Source organism: Athene cunicularia (assembly GCF_003259725.1).
Source record: "Athene cunicularia isolate RWA chromosome 5 unlocalized genomic scaffold, athCun1 chr5_part1, whole genome shotgun sequence".
Taxonomy (NCBI): Eukaryota; Metazoa; Chordata; class Aves; order Strigiformes; family Strigidae; genus Athene; species Athene cunicularia.
The window spans coordinates 13,795,928-13,815,079 of record NW_020799101.1 but is presented as its reverse complement, the minus strand read 5'-3'; the positions used below and the strand labels follow the sequence as shown (position 1 = coordinate 13,815,079).

The following is a 19,152-nucleotide window of genomic DNA, read 5'->3' as shown; positions in this document are numbered from 1 at the left end:
CATCGCCCTGCGCTGCCGCAGCGACCCCCGGCCTGGCCTGCGGGCGGCCGTGTGCTCGCCCCGGGTGGCCACAGCGGGAGCTCCCACCCAGACCCGCACGAGTGCACCAGCCTGACCCTGGGCCCTAGTTTACCCAGGTGAGGGCTGGGCGTTGGCACAGCGAGGTGTTATTTTTATCGTTTATTAGGAGGAGGAAAACAGGAGCAACACTCGTATTGCTTCACTGAGCAACGAGGTTGACAGTCCATACAAAGTCCTGTGTTGGCACCCTTGTGACATGCTTAACATTTATTTTCTGCAGCTTTTTGTTTGGGCATCTGCCAATCTTGTGGAGAATGCTGAGGAAACGGGAGTTTATGCATGATCTTTTCCTGCAGTGGTAAGTTGAGACACATCAGTAACATTGAATAGGGTAGCCCTGTAGCACAAATTGGGAAATGAAGGCACACATGCTCTGGATTACATATTTAGCACCATTCAGAAGGTTGGTAGAGGAGCTAGAGAGAACACTGATCTTAATGCCTTTACTTTCTGAAGACTGCAGTAGTTCCCAGTACATGCTGCTTTGGTCCTTAAGAGATTATTAGATCTGAACTGTTACATGTTGGTGGCTTGTACCATAATTCTCTCTTTTTTTTTTTTTTCCCCCTCTTGTAGGGCAGAGAAATATGGACCTATTGTACGGCTTAATGCCTTTCACAGAGTTTCAGTAATGATCCTGAGTCCTGAAGGAGTGAAGGTACTGCAAAATAAAGCCAAATTGACAGTGAGGATTGACTTGTCCCTCCAGAAAGAGAGACGTGGTGCCTGATGTACAGGGCAGCACAGCGCAGCCGGTCTGTGGCTATGGAGATGGTGGCTCTGGCTGGGTTAGGAGGATGAGGTGCTCGGCTTTGTGGGCTGTCCTGCTTTATCTCTTCCTTGATCAGTTGATTAAACAGTAGAGAGAGTAAGCATCCACCATTTCTGAAAAGCAGACTCTTTGCAAGAGCTTAATATGTCAGATGAGTGAGGCACAAGGGACTGAATTTCTTCTAAATCTCTGCAGTAACCACAGAGTGAGATTTCAGGTCATTGGACAAAAATTGCTAGAGGCATGCAAAACAAGCTAGCAGCACAGGAACTGGGGAATCGGGGCACACCAAATAATTCATCTAGTCTTCAGACTGCTGCTACAGGAGGAAAAGAGTGAATGTGTGAGTGTCTTTCTATGTTTTGTCTGGGAAATGGATCACACTCAGTATTCACTGACCTGAGATTTGATTTTAGGAGTTCTTGATGTCACCACAGTATCCAAAGGATCGACTGGTGTACGGTCGTATCTTCAACTTATTTGGTGAGAGGTAGGTGAAACCCATATGAAGCTGCTTTGATCTGAAAATAAGTGAAAGATTGATAAGGTCACAGACATGACACTTGGTTTGACCTAGACCATTTACCTTAGTCTGGGGATTAATGACTAATTCCAGACATACATAAGCAGCATGTACTTGTTAAATTATGTGTCAAGTCAAATGTCTTCCCAGTTAGGGAGGCGGTTATGTTGGATTCTTTTTTCCTTGATCATACTCTTCCCTGCCCCCCCCCGCCCCGCATGTTCAGTTAGTCTCAGAATAGTTTGCTCAAGACCATCATCAAACTTTTCACTTAGATTTTAGAGCAGTGAATTATTCCTTAAGGTATAGGAGTCTCCAGATTTTATGTTCAAAAAAGGGTTTTTTTCTCTGTTAGCCTGAAGCTTTTAAAAATACAATAATCCCCTTATGATATTAATTATTTGCTAACAGCTGTAATGAATCAGCATCTCATTGGACTCAGCAGTCCACACCTACCAGGCAAAGCATATCTGCAGTTCAGTCACTGGCAATGACTATGTACTCAAAGCAGCACAGTGCTCCCTAAACATGAGGAAAATACAAAAAAGTAGATGTGGAAGAGTTATCTTTGTGAGTACATGTGGTCTGGCTGGCTCCCTTGGTGCGAAAACTGTTCCTTTCCTTGTTTTCCTAAATGCTAGGTTTCTAGGAAATGGCTTGGTAACTGTTTACAACCATGAGCATTGGCACAAGCAGCGGAAGATAATGGATCCAGCTTTCAGCCGAACGTAAGGCAAATATCTCTGGGATGACCTAGCTGTTACTTCTACTGTATTTTCGTGATTCTTCCTGTCATTGATCCATTATTTGATATTTATAAAGAGAAGAAACCCATTTAGTGCCAAAATCACATTTTACTTAGAGTCCAATGCACCATTTCCATGACAAGTATAATTTGACCAGACTTCCCATGGGGCAGTGACTCCCAAATGAGTGTGGTGATGGCTGCCTTATTCTGTCAGAAAACAGATCAGGGATTTGACATGGGCAAGCCTCAGCATTTACCTAAGCGATTCCCTGTGGGGGATACGGTGTGGTTGATAAGCAGGGGGTTGGTCTGGTTTGCTTCTGTGTGCTTCGATGCATTGCATTTTGGGTCTGAAGATAAAGTGCGTTTCCTTTGGCATGCACAGGCCAGAGCCCTTTGCCATGACAGCCGTTTACGTGGCAGGACAGAGCAGGGCTGCTGTAAGAAGAATTTAGTTCATTTTATCTGTTCGCTTTTTAAAGTATTAAGGCAAATTTATTATAAATAAAAAAAAATCTTTATCATTTTCTATGGAAAATAATGAAGATAATTTTGCCTGAGCAAAGATATCCTCTCCAGAGCCACCATCGCTCATTTTTATTGATTGTTCAGCTACCTGATTGGTCTGATGGAAACTTTTAATGAAAAAGCAGAGGAGCTGATGGAGAAGCTAGAGGAAAAGGCAGATGGAAAAAAAGAGTTTAGCATGCTGCTGATGATGAACCGGGTGACTATGGATATCATTGCAAAGGTACCAGCTGTCTGCTTTCTTGTTTCCTCTGCAACTGGCAGGAAGGAATGGAAGTAACGGGTACTGGCAGCAGGATGGGATCAGGATCTGGAGCCAGGAAACAAGACCTTTACCCAGCAGTGCCAGAAAAGCTGAAGGACTAATTGTGACACTTCCATTCAGGCTGAGCCATAGGAAGAGGCAGTTAGGGAAGGGTCTGTACAGCCTAGGTGTGGCCTGCAGGATTGGGACCCTTTGAAAAGCCTTTACAGTCTCGTATACCTCCCATGCCTCCGTCCCAAAAGGGGCACACCAGTGCTTATTCATGTGTGGATGTTGCATTATTACCGTTATGTGTCAGCACAAAGTTTGCCTTTCACTGGCTTTTCCTTTCTCTATGCAAAACAGTTTGGGATGAATGGAGAGTAATAGTAAATTATTAATCCCCCCCAAGTAAGGAGGAAGCATAATGTAGATGTTGCCCTTCCCTTGCAGCCTTCTGCAAAGCAGGATCTAGCCTGAGGTATTTTTAGGGGAAAAGGTGGTGGTGTGAGGCTGTCCTGCTCTTTCACCCCAACCCCAGGGAGCCAGGAGGATGTAGCGAGTTGCCTTTGTCTCTCCCATTCCACAGATAGCTTTTGGCTTGGAGTTAAATGCACTGAGCGATGACCGGACGCCTTTCCCACATGCCGTGAGTGTGGTTTTGGAGGGAATGACCAAGGCACGGATTCCCCTCTTTCAGGTCTGTATGTTCCTCACTTCAGGCCTCTCTCCTAATGTCCAGCTGGAGCCTCTGCTCCTGTATGAGTTAGTGGGCTGGAGCTGTGCGATGCTCATATCTGATGGAGAAACAGTCATCAGTATCTCTTTCCTTCCAGCGTGCATCAAGATAAAATTAATTAGTTCTTTAAAACACGTGCAGAATACACATTAACTTTTAATGCTTCCTTCCTGTCTTTCTGTCTTCTCTTCCCTCCTGCACATGTCTTCTCATACGTTTTACGCTTTCACACCTATCACTGCAAAAACTGAGTTTTTTACCAATTGTCCAAGGAGGATGGCAGCCTTCAATCAGTGTGGAAGAAATTTGAACATTCTTGCCTTAAAAAAAATTGTATTTTCAACTCAAATTCATACACCAGGAAATTATGGAAGTAATACAAAAAAATTAAGTTAAAAATCATTCCATAGTTTCTCATGAAAGCTGTAGTTCAGGCTTTTAGAGCTCGTGTTTTCCTTTTTGGGCCCTGAGGTGAGATTCTGTATTGCATGCTGCAGTTTCTTTTTGGGGAAAGGTGAGGAATTTTGCTCACAGGGCCCAAAACATCAGCTCGGATAAGGCAGGACATCAGCATGCACAGATTGAAATATTTCTCATTTCAGCCCAAACCATTCAACTTGGGGATGTTCACGTTGTTCAGTGGAGAGCAGATGTTTTTGTGACAAATGTCATTTGGAAGAAAGCAAGGTGCTTGCTTGTAAAATGAATAAAATGACTGAAGAAACTCTGTATTCAGTACATGCCAGGGAAACAGAAGCTGGTAAAGGAGGTCAGGGAGAGTCTGAGGCTGCTGCGGCGTGTGGCAAAGGAGTGCATTGACCGGAGGAGAGAGGCCATCCAGAATGGGAAGGAAGCCACGCTGGATATTCTTACACAGATACTGAAAGGAGATGGTAGGGGACACATTGCTGTTTGAGTGAATTTCTCTGTGGCATGTTTTGCCATGAGATGTGAGGAGGATTGTTTTGGGGATCTGAACTTTGATGTCCTCTAATGTCTTTTTCACACTGAAGATAGTGAGAGTTGCTTTGAAAATTCTGTTTCTTTGTGTTGGATCAAAAGTTGGTCGCATGTTACCGCTGAGTTGCCCATTCAGCATCCTTTCCCAGTGCCTCCTCAGACAGAACGTGCAAAATGGGGCAGAGCATTCTGGCTGTTCCAGCTGGGACATAGGGGCGTTATCTAATCTCATTTACTTTTCTCTCTTGACAGCTCTGGAGGAAACTAGAGATGATGAAAACATTCTGGATAACTTTATCACTTTCTTTGTTGCAGGTTGGTAGCTATTTTAATGCTTGGATATGTCATGTGGGAAGCTGTACTCATTCTTGGGTCATCTACAGGGTTATGATTAATGTCCTTGCTCACTCCATGCAATACTGCTGTAACCAGGAGTCACTTGGTTGGAAGACAGCAGTATTACACTGATGCAGAACCAGCTGGGTGAGGTCTGAGGAGAACTCTTAATTTTCTCATCGGCAAATGATGTATTATCCTCCTTCAGTCATATCAACACAGCAAGTAATGCCAGGCCAGTGGTTTCTAACCTGGGGTGCAGAGGGCAACACTGCCTGCTAGGGTGCCTCATGGGGTTCTGGCCTTCCTCCCAGATCCTGATCTTTAACATATTCCATGTGTCTTCGTGTCACCTCACCCATATGGTTAAATGCCATTCCTGCCATAAGAGTGTTAGATGCTTGGTAGGTGAGGGCACTGCCAAGCCTGTCAGAAAGGACTGGGGGTGATACGTGAGGTAAACAATGTAGAAAGATCTGTGTTACAAGTCAGTAGGATTTAGGATTTTGGTTCCTAAGAAGGTGAGGTCAAAACACTGTCACAAGGAAGATGTTACTGCGACAAATGCATCTTTGGGGAAGCCTGTTTAATGCTTTAAAATAATACATATGCCTATCCGTGAAAAATGAAAACTATCCACGTAAAGCAGGCATTTCAAAGAAAGATGGTTAGAAGCCCTGTTTTCCCTCAAAACCAGTAAATCCTTGCTTCTTTGCAGAACCATGTGTCCCATAATATGAAAAGGCAAATACTGAACCTCATGGGTGCTTCTGTTAGGGAGCTCGTAACTGGTATGCTGTACGTAGCCATTGCAACTTCGAGTTGAGCAAGATGGCTTGTATCTTTACCAGCTATGTCTCATTCTTGTCAGTCTTGAAAGCTCCTTAAATAGAGTTTACAGCCCTTTTAGTGTTTCATTTCTAGCGTACTTGAAACAAAACATTTGAGGCCTGACGTTTTAAGTTTCCTGTTCACAGTCACACTAGTAGACAATCTTTGTATCATGTTATTATTTCATACTAACCTTTACACAAATTTTTGATGTTGTTAGGACATGAAACCACTGCCAATCAGTTGTCATTTACAGTAATGGCACTGGCTCAGCATCCTGAAATACTGGAAAGGTATGTGAGCTCCAATTTGCAAACCCAGCTTGCTGTTAATTTCAAGGTGAACTTAATTATAAGGATTATTAAAAAGCTAGGATCAATTCCTGATAAATTCTAGCCTCATGTCCAAAATAAAACAGTTTCATAGTCCCAATACATCTAAAACTTAAAAAAACCCTTAAGATTAATTATTTCAGTTCCATCTAGGTGATTTTTTTCAAAGCCTTTATACGTACTGGTCCCAAATCCTACCTGACCAGGCTGTACTGCATGCACATTGCTCTATCCTGATACGAGGCACAAGTTCAGGCAGACTGGCTGGGAATCAGTAGGCATTTTGCCTGAGGATGGGAGTCAAAGACCAACTTGGTGTCTGGAAAATAAAAAATGTAATTTGTCAACTTGCCTAGGGCATCTGCAGCTAACATTTTAAAAATTTAACTGCAGGCTTCAGGCCGAAGTGGATGATGTTCTTGGTGCCAAGAGAGACATTGGCTATGAGGATCTTGGCAAACTCACCTACTTATCACAGGTACTGTAGGAGTGAGGTAAAATACCAGTCAGAGCTGTTTGGTAGCACCTCTGCCATGTCATGGAAGAGCCCCACACTTTGAAAATTTTAAGAATGCCAGTATGTGATCCTGATGGCATTTGTCCCCAGAGCGTCAGCAAGCAGGAGCCATTTGCAGCAGCCCAGCCTTTTTGGGAGGGATGCTCCTCAAATTTCTTTCCAAGATCCCACACAATTCCCTCACTGCTTTCCTTTATTGTTACCAAGCTGGGATCTAGAGCAAAGGTGCTTAATCCCTACCTGTTTAAGCTGAAACCATAGTTGTATTTTAAGAAGGGTTTTCAACTTTAAGCCCAACCTGTGTGTGAATCCCACGCACTTCCCAGACTCACAGCTCGATTTTAGTTTGATTATTATTAAAGCATTTCCAGCTGTGATCTCACTATGCGCCATAAACTCAGCAGGATTTGAGGACATCCAAAAATAATGGCTAGTTTTTGTAATTTCAGTTTTTTATTACTGAGTCTTGAAACCCTCTTCAGTCGCTCGGGGTAGGGGTGGGGGAAGAGAGTTTGGTCCTAAAAGAGGTCTTGTGTATAGAAATGCCAGTTGGTAATGAACTGCAAAGCCAGAGCTTGGCTAGTTGCCAGTGGTTATGTTGCATATCCTTTTTTACAAGATGGGGGACACCATCAGGAGAGGCTGAATCACAGTCCTGGCAGCTATTTTCCAGCTTAAAGTTCCCTGGGATTTTAGTAGTCTGCTATGATTGCTTTTCTCTTAAGCTGCCTGCCAAAGTGGGTGATGGTATTTTGCCATTTGCCATATTCCATCCCACAAATCACTGTGCTTTGAGCACGGATAGATTTCAAAGGTGTATTTCTCATAAGGAAAAGGCATTTCTGTGTGATTACAGAAATCAGCGGGTTTCCTTAGGCTTTTTGAAACACCATGACAATTATACCACTCCAATTAGGATGAGGTATCTAAGCCTTTCAGTTTTAAACAGATCACATGAGAGCCTCTCAAAGCAGACTGTTTATTTAACAGAACAAGCTTGGATCTGTACAACCAAAATCACAATCACTCTTGGTCAGAGCTAGTCCATCACTGGAGTATCAAGAAACCATGGGACTCCTCTCCTGTCGCTCAGGCAATTCTGAATCCTTTTGTCCATACTTCTTTTTCATTAATCCACTCGTGCATACACACTGTTAATTGCATTTGCAGTGCGATGCTAATGTGCACTGTTAATTAGGTTTCACTTTGATGAAATAATCCATTCTTACAGCTCACTGCCACCAAAAGAAATGGTCTCATTCCATTTTTTTCACTGTTCCCTATTCATTTTCCTTCACCAGGTTGATTTTTTTGTCATTTTGGTGCTCTGACCTGGCTCAGCTCCTCAAGCAGCAGAAGCAGGACAAAGGCAGGAGCACAGTACTGAGAGTGGGAAGGAGGTGGGAGCAACCACCCATCCTCATGGCAGCCAGCGCTGAGAACAGCTCACGGGGGGCATGAGACTTCAGTCTTAGATATTCCCTTTGAATTTTCTTCCCAGTGCTTTTTCACTTAGTTGTTGACTTAAGGTGTTGGATCTGTTCAGTGAATAGGATCTTTTGTGGGTTTTGTTTTTTCTCTACATTTTACCAACTGTAAGAAGGAACCAGGCCTGAAGGAGGTGACTTATTTTGCCCACAGGAGTCTAAGGCGGATACATGAACATCTATTCCTCACGTCAAAAGCTCCCATTTAGTCAAAGTGAAAGGCCATAAGGAGGTAATTAATTTTATTTCTGCTTCCTACACTGTATTAACTATCTGATCTTTTGTGTGATACAGGTTTTGAAGGAATCACTGCGACTGTACCCACCCGTCCCAGGGACGGTGCGCTGGATGGAGAAGGAGCATGTCATCAATGGCATCAGAATTCCTGCAAACACAACGCTCGTTGTGAGTCCCATCCACCATCAACAGCTTTTAGCTGCTGCAGTCTATCCAAATGTAATAGATCTGTGTATCAGAGGGCCAGAATCCTCCCGGGGCATATTTCACAGAATCATTCAGGTTGGAAAAAACCCTTGGGATCATCGAGTCCAACCATCAGCCCTACTCTGCAAAGTTCTCCCCTACACCATATCCCCCAACATCTCATCCAAACAACCCTTAAACACATCCAGGGATGGTGACTTCACCCCCTCCCTGGGCAGCCTATTCCACTGACCGACCACTCTTTCTGTGAAAATTTTTTTCCTGACATCTAGTCTAAATCTCCCCTATTACAGTTTAAAGCCATTCCCTCTTTTCTGTCGCTATTTCTACTGGCCTCTCTGAAATTTCGGCCAGAAGTGAGGTATGAATTGGGACTCTGGATTGTTTCTGCCTGGGAAGTGGAAGGCAGTTACATTTCTGAACCTGTGACAGAGAAGAGGCACACAGAGAAGAGTGCTTCTCCTAACTTAACGGAAATTAACTCTTTCTTGACAGTTCAGCACTTATATAATGGGAAGGATGGAAAGATATTTCAAGGATCCACTCACTTTCAATCCAGACCGATTTAGCAGAGATGCACCTAAGTGAGTTTCTTTTTACTCCCAGGTTATTAAATATGTAATAAGGAACCATTACTAGAAGAGATTTCAAGGGGAAAAAAAGTAGAATAAAACTATTTTTCCATCTGGAATAAGTAACACTAAATCTTTATCCAAATACAAATAGAGAGCATTAAGGGGCAGTTTTTATGCTGACATTCTTTAGACCACATGATACCTTACAAAAAAGACATACTAATGTTATTTAATCTTTATATTGAGGTCAAAGCTTTGGGCCAAAGCCAGGTTGAATATTTGCCTCAGTGCAATAGAAGCATATAATGCGTGGCAGCCCTGGCCGCAGGATGCTCAAAAGTGTCTCCACGTTAGGGAGGGGACAAGGGGCTGAGGGACAGAAGATGCTGTTCAGCCATGTGGGCAGGCAGCCTAAGTCTAATCAGTAGGCAGGAGTGCAATAAGAGGGACCAGTAATCTAAACAATTGCCACTGATCCCTGCATTTAACTGCTTCGTGAGTCAGGGGTTTTACTTCAGCCTAGTGTTAGTCTGGTCTCCTGAACCAAATGCCCCTGCATTTGTGTGGTTCAGAGCTGCCCAAAGGAGCAATAACTGGGCAGATTGTTACGTCCTCAAGATGGGCTGGAGAGCATTTAGAGTATGTTTGACACTCAAGCTTTGAAATAACGTTTGCACATATCAAAACAGCTCTGTGAGCTGAGCCATATAGTAAGCAGAAATGATGAGGAAACATGCTGCAGAGCTGTATTGCTGCTCTGAAGCAAAAAAATACTGATTTGGAGATTATTTTAACAAGTCAGCTAGGTGAGGAGGTATTTAGACCATTTCCTTTCTGCTGTGATGAAATATTTGCTGCTTTACAACCAAGCTGTCAAAGTGACAGTTTTGAACGTTTTTTCTTTGCAGGCCATATTACTGCTATTTTCCATTCTCTCTGGGACCCCGGTCCTGCATCGGGCAGGTGTTTGCACAGGTAAGCAGAGGCCTGAAATGACACTTCATTAGCAAGCACTGAGCCAGCTCAGGGGTGTACTGGCTGTGGCTCATAGTGGGGGACCAGAGGCTACGCTGATGCTGCACTGACCCTCTCTATGCTCTAGAGGGAGGATCCACATCTCACCCACGATGCAGCATCTCTCAAATGCTGTTGCATGAGCAAACATACATGAACGGGTCCCGTGTCACCCCTGTGCTCATAGAGCCAGGGTGTCTGCAGGGGAGGGGGCAGCAGGCTGCTCTCCTGGGTCACCCTGCTTGCATCCAAACCCCTTGATGGCAATTACAGTCAGCATCCCTTTGCCAGCTGAGGGCAGACCATGGTGGGTGTGCAGGGGCTCTTGGGACCATCCTGTGGCTGCAGCTGGCAGAGTCAAGGCAGGGAGAACATCAGCTGGCAGAAGGTCATAAGCCAGGACTGGCACTGAGAAGGTGAGGAGGAGGCTGTGTGGATGGGAGGAACAATTGCATGAATTACTTGAGCATGGCAGAGAGATTTCAGAAGGACAGTAGGAGGTCAGCTCTTTGGGTCTCTGCTATGAGTTCATCTAAGCACCAGTGCTTGAAATCTTCAGATTAAAGTGCTTAGACTCCTGATTTCTAAAACAGGGTCAATGCATAAACACAAGGGCTGATCTTAGTGCCTGTCATCTTCAAATCCAGGAAGCCCCAGGTTGATTCTTTGTGTCCAAACTCAACTGTCTGCATTAAGAGAGTAACATTTAACTTTAAAAAATCTCTATATTGACAAAACAGCATGATATAGTACACTGACTTTAAGTAGTTGCAGTCCAAGCTGTATTTGCTGTCACTGACAATGGGTTTGTTTTTCTTCTTAACAGATGGAGGCAAAAGTGGTGATGGCAAAACTGCTGCAGAGGTTTGAATTTCAGCTGGTACCAGGGCAGAGTTTTAAACTCATGGAAGCTGGAACCATTAGGCCACTAGATGGAGTAATGTGTAAATTAAAGCCAAGGAGATCTGCAAGAGGCTGCCAGGCATGACTGTTTGAGAAAGGAGCATGACATGTTAGTGGTAGCATTTCTTCTGATTTTGAAGATCTTCACAGTAATCAAAGGTTAGATTTTGAAGACCCCTTTAGAGTATTACTAGACTGGAATTTTTCCTAGCCTTCCTCATAATTTACAAAAAAAAAAACCCTTAGAGTCACTCTAGATATGTTTGAGCATCTTTGATCTGGAAGCATACCTGGAATTGCAAAGCCTGTTATTTTCCTGGGAGACTATTTGGTTCTGTCCAGATTTAGAAAAGAACATATTTTTGCTGGAGTATCCTTGGAGCTCCACACAAACCTACACTCAAATTCCAGCTGATTGTTTCCCCTAACTTGACTTATAACACAACATGGTCTAAGTAAGCCCTTGTTTGGGGAATTTCATAGTAGAGCTTAAGTTTTGGGCTGAACTTGGGAAGAGGAGTTCAGAGTTATTCTCTTTTTCAAAGCAATTTCCCCACCCTTCCTCTAAATGAGAAGAACAATTCATGGGAACATTCTGAAACAAAAATTGGAGGCTGTGGCTACTATTTTCCCCTGTTGCTTCTGCCTCATTTTAATTCGGTCTTTCCTACTTCCAGTATTTTGCAGAAGGTAGATGTAGAAATGGGCTCTCCTGCTTCCTCCCACACCTCCCCACAGCCTGTGCTCATTCTTCTGAGACACTGTTCCTTGGTGGGACTCTTGCTGGGTTCATTTTAACCTGGTTCATTTTCCCCATCTGGCTCACGACTAAGGTACATGAACACTTGGACCAAATGGTCTAGTTAGGTACAGGAGGGCTGGAAATGCCTGGAACCGAATGCTGCTTAAAATGATACTGCGCTGAAGAAATGCCTGTGCAACTTGAGCCAGAGGCAGGAGAAGGTCCTGCACCCCCTTTTTCTGAAGCTGTGCCAAAATTGCTTGCAGCATGGAGGTTTTCAGCCTGGCTCTGCTAGAGAAAAAATGATCATGTGAAAATGCCACCTTTTAGAAATAGGTGGATACTTAATAGGATTTTGGGCCCTGAAATACAGGGAATTCAAAACATCTGGTGCTGCCACTGTTCATTCTTACCTTTTTGAATTAAAGGGACAAGAACCTGGTCCGTACACTGTCAAGTTCCCATAGTGGGAACTCCCATACCAGGAGAGTAACATTCCAGAGCTTTCCCTCATTCTGCTACTGTTGTGCACCATCTCATTCAGTGCAGCAGTGGGATAACAGGCCAGTAGGGTTGATGTGGCTTTTGACAACATAAGCCATGTTATCCAGTGTACTGATGTGACTTATACCCAGAGATACCAATGCTTGTATTGCTAGGGAAGGTTTAGTCCATCTATTGGTAGACCAGCTCTTCAATCTTTTATGCTGGAGATCTGCTTATATCCTCCTAGACTTTAATAAAGTCTGATTGGGAAAACTGAGGCCTGTCCAACTAGTTGTGTGTTCCTGGGAGCTGATGTCAGGATCAGGATACTTGATGCCAGCTGGGCTAGATGTACTGGTCGTGTAATGGAAGGCTGAAGCCTGAAAATATGTTAAAGGCAGGGAAGTATCTCAGCAGTGCAGGGAGCAGTGGGGGAACCTGTGAACAGCACGGAGAGCTCCACAGACATGTTGGCAAACTGCTGTGGGGTTACGAGACACCACCACGCCAGCTCTCTGCTCTGCCCTAGTAATGAATGACTTGAGATGCAGTAGTTGCACAAACATGTATTCCCTTCTGCTCTCTCTGAAATGGGGATGGGTACCTCCAAGGAGGGCTCAAGGGGGATGGTAGCATGTTAAAACCCTGCAGTGAGTTTTGTCATACCTCATCTGCCTGAGATCAGCGCTTCCTTCCATCAGAGGTTGCTCTTCCTGCTCTCTGCAAGCCCAAATGCCATCCAGCTTTCCAGACACTGCTGATGCAGGCCTTTTTCCTGTTCCTACCTACACCCAAGAGCTCTTGCCAGACTGTCGCCTGTCAGTGCTAGTCGCTTTCCAGCAGATGGCAAGCTCTCCTTGTCAATGCACCCAACAGCAGCAGTGTTCCTCAGCCTTGTCATCTCCTTCTCTTCGGAGACAAGCTGTCCTGGCTCCTCCAGGCATCTTACTGTAGGAGTAGGTGATTTTCATATGATGATGCGCAGACACCCTGCAGTGTTCTCGCAGTTTCATCTGCACCCCCAGCCAGAAGGTGATCCCTTGTCCACCAAAAGCAAAATGAGCACGTTCAGAAAACTTACTCCTTAGGGCCCTGTATGCCAACCAGGTGCTGGCACATGCTCTGCCAAACCCCGTGGAGAAACTTCAGGCCAGAAGTGCCTAGGGAGATGCAGCTGTGCCTGCCATGGTCCATGAAGGGACCTGGGGCCTCTGGCTTTCTTGGGCACCACAGAAAAGGACAGTTTCTCCTTATTCTTGGGAAGAGAAACATATTACTTCACTTCTGGGGCAAGCCATCATTACCTGCATCAAGCACTATGGTAGGGATCATGGCTGGTAAGGCAAAAAAGCAGAGCAAGGTCTGTTTCCCCAGTGCTCTTTCCAGCTGCTTGTAGAAAAGTATACCTGCAGTTAATTTTCCTCTCATCCTTTTCCTGGCTCTTGTGCAAAGCAAAGCAAAATCTAGAAGTGGCTGGTGGGATGATTTTTCCCTGGGTGCCACCCAGGCAGGGCCCAGCGCAGCCCTGTGTGGCATGCCTGGAGGCTGGATGCAAAAGGGTTTCTCGGTTTACATGGAACTGTAAAGCCAGGCTGGTCAGGGCAGCTCCTGTGCCAGCACCCTGCAGGTAAGAGCCTGCCCTCCAGCAGCTCCTCTTGCTTTCACCCTGCTCCAGATGTGCACACTTGCAGACAGGAACTGTTTGGAGGCAGCCAGAAGCTCAGCTGGCAGGAGTCACAGCAGCTAGTCCCAAAGGTGAGCACACTGGTGTGGCTCAGGGATGTCTGTTCAAACTGATGGCTGCTGCAAGTTTCTTTGATCACCATTCCAGACCTACAAACTCTTTGCCTCCCTCTTCTGGATTGATGCCCAGGGCTTTCATGTATGTGCTCAGAGTCAGGACTTCCCACCCCTCCCTGGATTTCTCCCTGGGTTTTTTATGCTAACCCAAGAGCTTGATTTTACCCCTTTTATATCAGTGTCACAGACAAGAAACAGGGAAAACGCTGCTGCCTAGACCTCTTGGGATAGGAGAGAACCAGTTAGAGGAAGGAGTCTCTGTCTAGAGGAAGGCAAACTCCTTCACTGCTGGCATGGGAGAAGGGGATGCTTTCTCACTCCAGCTAGTCTGGAGCACAGGAGACTCCCAGTTTTGCATCTACACTTCATACACAGACTCACCTGCATTTCCAGGGAGGAGCCCAGGTGGCAGTGCCAGTAGGGAAGTGGGAAAAATAATCACAATTTTGCATGAGGGGAATCTCCTCCTAGCCCTTGTAGGAAGCCAGGAGAAGCTCAGAAGCACAGGATTCAATCACAGTCATTGCCATTACAGCACACCCTGATATCTTTTAGACAGCCTTCTGCTCAATCTGTAGCCTCTTGGGGAGCGAACATGTATAAGAAAATGTAATGTGCTGTCCTGTATTGCTGGAGCCAGGTATGCAGAGCAGGAATTGGGATATTTTTTTCCCCTTTCAGGCTCATCTGTCCAGTCATGGCCAGCTCCTAGCTGCTTTCTTCACTGCAGCAGCTTTAGAGTGCTGTTCTAGGGGTGTGCAGCACATCTAATCACCACAACTTCAGAAAATCAGGTGCTTCTAGCACTGGTGGGCCTAGTGCAAGCACTCAGGTTAACCATAGATACATTTGTACACCATCTGGTTATACAATGAGAGCTGCAACAGGAGGCCTTTCCTGGGTTTAACATCCGCTATTGAGACAAGCCAATGACAAAACAGGTGTCCACAAAATATACCCAACCCAGCCCCTCCACACAGCGCTCATGTGCTAGCAAAGGCAATAAAGTCAGGCTGAAAATTCCTTCTGCTGCGTTACAAGAGTGGGATGGGGTGGGGTGGAAGGTACTGGGTCTGGCAGGGCTGTTGTGCCTCCTCTCAATTTTGCCCCAAATTACAACATCTTGTGTTCTGGATTTAGGGACAAAAGAATCACTTTTAGAGGAGGAATAACATTTCCTCACAGAGGCAGTGTGTATGTTCTTCACACCTTCAGTGATATCAGGGACAAGAGAGGCACCAGTAGGGTAGGGGAACTGCCCATACTGGGACACCACAATCCTGCCAGCATCTCAGTAGGATCATTTTAAAATTTCTTCATCTTCCTGCCCATGCCAACGCTTTGGTCTGCTCTGCGGGACACTTGATGACATTATTTGTAATTAATCACTGCCTGTCTGTTTTGTGGTAAGGTTTGGAGGCTGCACCTAGGTGACACTGAAGCCGAAGGAGGGCTCTGTACATTGTTTTACTCCCCGTGAGCTCAGTTTCTCAGTGTACACTCACAGCCCCTTGGCTGTAGGTACTGCAAGTCAGGGAGGCTCAGAAAATGCAAAATAAAATGACATAAGGAGGTCAAAGCTAGCAAATTCAGAAAACTTCCTACAATGCCTTCCCGTCTCAATTATTAAGACCTCCATGTGAAATGTTTGGTGGCAAGCCCTGCCATGCCCACCATGCCCATGTGTGCTCTTGCCATGGTTCCATGTAACGTAGCAAGTATTTTTTGTTCATCTCTGAGTCGCTAGTGATGGGTATTTAACAAAATGGAAGTACTGGCTCAGGTTATTTCCCATTCAAGCCCTGAATTTCCTGGCCTTGTCCTGCTCTGCTGTCTCAGCAGGCTCTGGGGTGGACATGGTGAAAGCCATCTGCCTTCCAGTGCAGAGAGCAGCTAAACACCTCCCTGACAAGAGTTTGCACTCTCTACATTTGGCATTTCTTTGCTCCCTCCCAGGGCCTACAACACCCACGGGCTTTGCTCTGAACTTCATCAATGATTTTGTACTCTCAGAACAAACCATCTTTGGATCCTCCTTCTGGTTCAGCCAGCACAGGCCCCCAGTGCTCCTGGGAGTAAGATAGTGCTCAGGAACAAGACCTCCCCCTCTTCTCAAGGGCTGGTACTGTTTTCCCTTCTCTCTTCAAAACGCTTAGGTGACAGCTATATTAACAAAGGAAATACACCCCTGACCTTTCCCTGGTACTGGGGTGTGCTGGCACAGAACGCTGTATCCATTGAGCTCTCTTACCCTTCAAAATATGGTGGTCACATGCAACCTATGTATCAGGAATGGTGTCTGGCACATCTTGACTCCCAGATCATACCAGGAATTGTCAGGAGAGTGCTAGTGGCCAGGGGCCATGAGGAAGATCACACGCCAGTGCCTAGGAACATACTTGGCACTTCAGCTCTTCCAGCCTGTACTAGTCTGAAGACCATCAGTCCCTAGATACAGTCTGTACTGGTAGGCTAACAGGCTGTTTTGTTTTAATACTGAACTTCTGCCTCTCATCCTTCCTCTTTAGCTCCATGCCCTCCCTTCTCTCAGCAATGCTGTTTTCCACACATCTCCTTTGCTGTGGAAACATCGCCACACTGATGTTACACTCTAGCTGTCCTCCTCTTTGATCCATTTATAGGACTTCTTATCTGAAGTGCCCCCACACTGCTGTCCAGCTGAGGGTCTTGGACTCTACCCCATGCCAGTGTCCTCAGTAGACTAGTTCAGGAGAAGTTGTTCCTCCAGTACAGACCCATTGTAAAAATATTAAAGAACTGCTTCCTTCTTTTCAAATGGACTTAAAATTAAGCCTCACTCTCGCCCCATTTTCTCAGATCACTGGAAGCTACAAGCAGGCACTGGATCATCTCCAGTGCCTGAGGCATCAGCAGCATCCAGTAAGAGATTATGCTGGATCCACCCCGAGGATCCTAGCAGGGGGTACTGGTGCCAAGCACCAGGGAAGACTCCAGCTCCGTGGGGTCTTTTCAGCTCTTCTGGTAAGGGCTGATCTTTGTCTTGATCATCCTCATCTTCCGTCTCTTCCCTTGTTACTGTCCCTCCCTTCTCTCATTTGTGCAAACCCTCCAAGGAATTAAAGGATGCTGAAATGACCATGTACTCCTCTGCTACATCCTTGCTGCAGCACTTTGCTGTGTTTCCCATTCAAGGTGTCAGCTCTGTCAGGCGAAGCCACCTTTTGTGCTGTTGTCGGCAAGAAGCCTTGCACAGCAGAGCCATGATCTTGGCAGGAATCCTTAAGTGCTACAATAAAGCAAATAAATAATCAATCATTATTATTTTTATGTATCTGTGAGCCTTCTCTAATAGGTCTTGATATTATTATGGTGCTGAGAACAGGCTGAAATTAGATAATACTATACTCAGCTGGCATCTATTCCCTTGGAAACACAGGTAAAAATGCATTTAATAGCTTTCCAGTGACAATGAATATTCATTAATATGACACAGATGTATACTTGGTTTGAAAATAAGGACAGTAATTAAAGAGCTATTAAGGTTAAAAATCAACAAAGGAAATTCAACTACTGAAAAAACTGTTCTGGGATCAGCCTCCAACCTATACGTGAGTGGATAAGCACAGACGGCCTGAGATTTTCTACTTCTGCGTATCAGCAGACCATGGATTCTGCCTTCCCTCTCCAAACTCTGTTGTCTGGAATTGTCCTGATGAATTCAGAGTTCATTTTTCCTGTTGTCTTACAGAGCAACTGTGCTCTGCTGCGGTGCTGCGGCTTGTACCCTGTCTCACAGGCTGCTCCAGTGGCTTACGTTCTTTATTTCTATTAAGATAGTCTTGGGGATCAGTGGTAGTCATGATAGCTGCTCTGCTGTAATCTGTGAAAATCTACATCCCGCAAGCCATGATATTAAAGTTGAGTTTCTCAGAGAGGTGTCACAAAGGTTCAGCTTGAGAAAGCGACCTGAGCAGCATGGGCTCTGCATTCTGAGCGAGTCAGGAGAGAGGCAGTGGCACTGCTGCACATGGAGGGAGGCAAGGAGGAGCAGATGTGTCCAGGGGCCGTGGCAGCCCTGCGGGGCTAAGAGGGGCACTGCTTGCTCATAGTCAGGCCAAACCATGTGAAACCTCACCTACCGTGTCCCGTCAGTCTGGTCCTGGTGCAGGCAGACACTGCAGAGACTCAGCAGAGCCAGGTCCCTCCAGGCCAGGGCAGCGGTGGGGCGACAGCAGCCACCCCGGCTAGCAGAGGAAATGTGCGTCCTCCAAACCCAGGTGTGCTGTTGGAGGAGGTTACTGCACCGGGATGTGCAGCGCTCTGCTTCCTTTCTGGGGAGGGTCTCTCAGGCCAGTTATGCCACCAAAAAAATTACGACAGAAACTGAAGCAAACCAGGTGGAGAGGCAGACCATTATTTTAATTTCTAACCCAGTAGCGTAAAGGTAAATAAATAAGTGAATCATCCCATTGGGCTGGCGTTTCAGGCCACTCAGTGAGGAGGAGAGTCAACTGTATATTTCGAAGCAGATAAACCTCATCTGCCTTTGCCCTAAGCTAAGCCAGCTTTCTGCACAGCAGTGCCCGGTGCAGACACATGTGTAAAATGGGTGGCAGAGCGGAGGTGGGCACCCCATTCCACTTCCTTGCAGCCATCTCGGCAGCGCTCCCCTCTTCTGTGCAGGTACATGTGTCACAGAAGGCAGCCCTGAGCCGACTGTGTCACCAAGGCTGATCGACTTCCTCACAAATAAATCATAAAGTTGTGTTTTCTGCCTGGGTTGGCTGGTTTTGGTGTGGAAGAGTTTTGGTGAGGTTTTTTTTTCTGGAAACAATTCCGATTCCATGCTTTAGCCAGTGTATTGCAGTTTCAAGCTAACAGAGTTTATCCTTCCAATAAGAGAGACTGCCAGTGTTTGCTTTTCATAGACACCTACCTGTGACTTTCCAAAGGCACGGGAACGTGGTATCTCAGTTCTTACTAATTTTAATCCGCTTTACGTCCCTCGGCTGCGGTCTGCGGGCACTTCAGGAGGACCGACGAGATTGACGCCTGTGAAAACAGCGGGTTTTGCCGTGAACAGCCCCCGTTGGGAGGGTGGGCCGGGC

General features: G+C 45.7%; 1 protein-coding gene across 1 annotated transcript in view; it reads left to right on the top strand.

Annotated features, from left to right (window-relative positions):
* The window catches only part of LOC113480441 (cholesterol 24-hydroxylase), a 19,245-nt gene extending 1,274 nt beyond the window's left edge, over positions 1 to 17,971 (top strand). Inside the window, exons 3-16 of the mRNA XM_026849247.1 lie at positions 229 to 379; positions 658 to 739; positions 1,270 to 1,343; positions 2,018 to 2,104; positions 2,737 to 2,875; positions 3,486 to 3,596; positions 4,372 to 4,528; positions 4,848 to 4,910; positions 5,983 to 6,055; positions 6,488 to 6,572; positions 8,393 to 8,503; positions 9,038 to 9,126; positions 10,026 to 10,092; positions 10,958 to 17,971. Of these exons, the coding sequence (XP_026705048.1) occupies positions 229 to 379; positions 658 to 739; positions 1,270 to 1,343; positions 2,018 to 2,104; positions 2,737 to 2,875; positions 3,486 to 3,596; positions 4,372 to 4,528; positions 4,848 to 4,910; positions 5,983 to 6,055; positions 6,488 to 6,572; positions 8,393 to 8,503; positions 9,038 to 9,126; positions 10,026 to 10,092; positions 10,958 to 11,119 (1,451 nt within the window). The 3' untranslated portion in view covers positions 11,120 to 17,971. The remainder of the gene's footprint in view (positions 1 to 228; positions 380 to 657; positions 740 to 1,269; positions 1,344 to 2,017; positions 2,105 to 2,736; positions 2,876 to 3,485; positions 3,597 to 4,371; positions 4,529 to 4,847; positions 4,911 to 5,982; positions 6,056 to 6,487; positions 6,573 to 8,392; positions 8,504 to 9,037; positions 9,127 to 10,025; positions 10,093 to 10,957) is intronic.
* Positions 17,972 to 19,152: the final 1,181 nt, after the last annotated feature.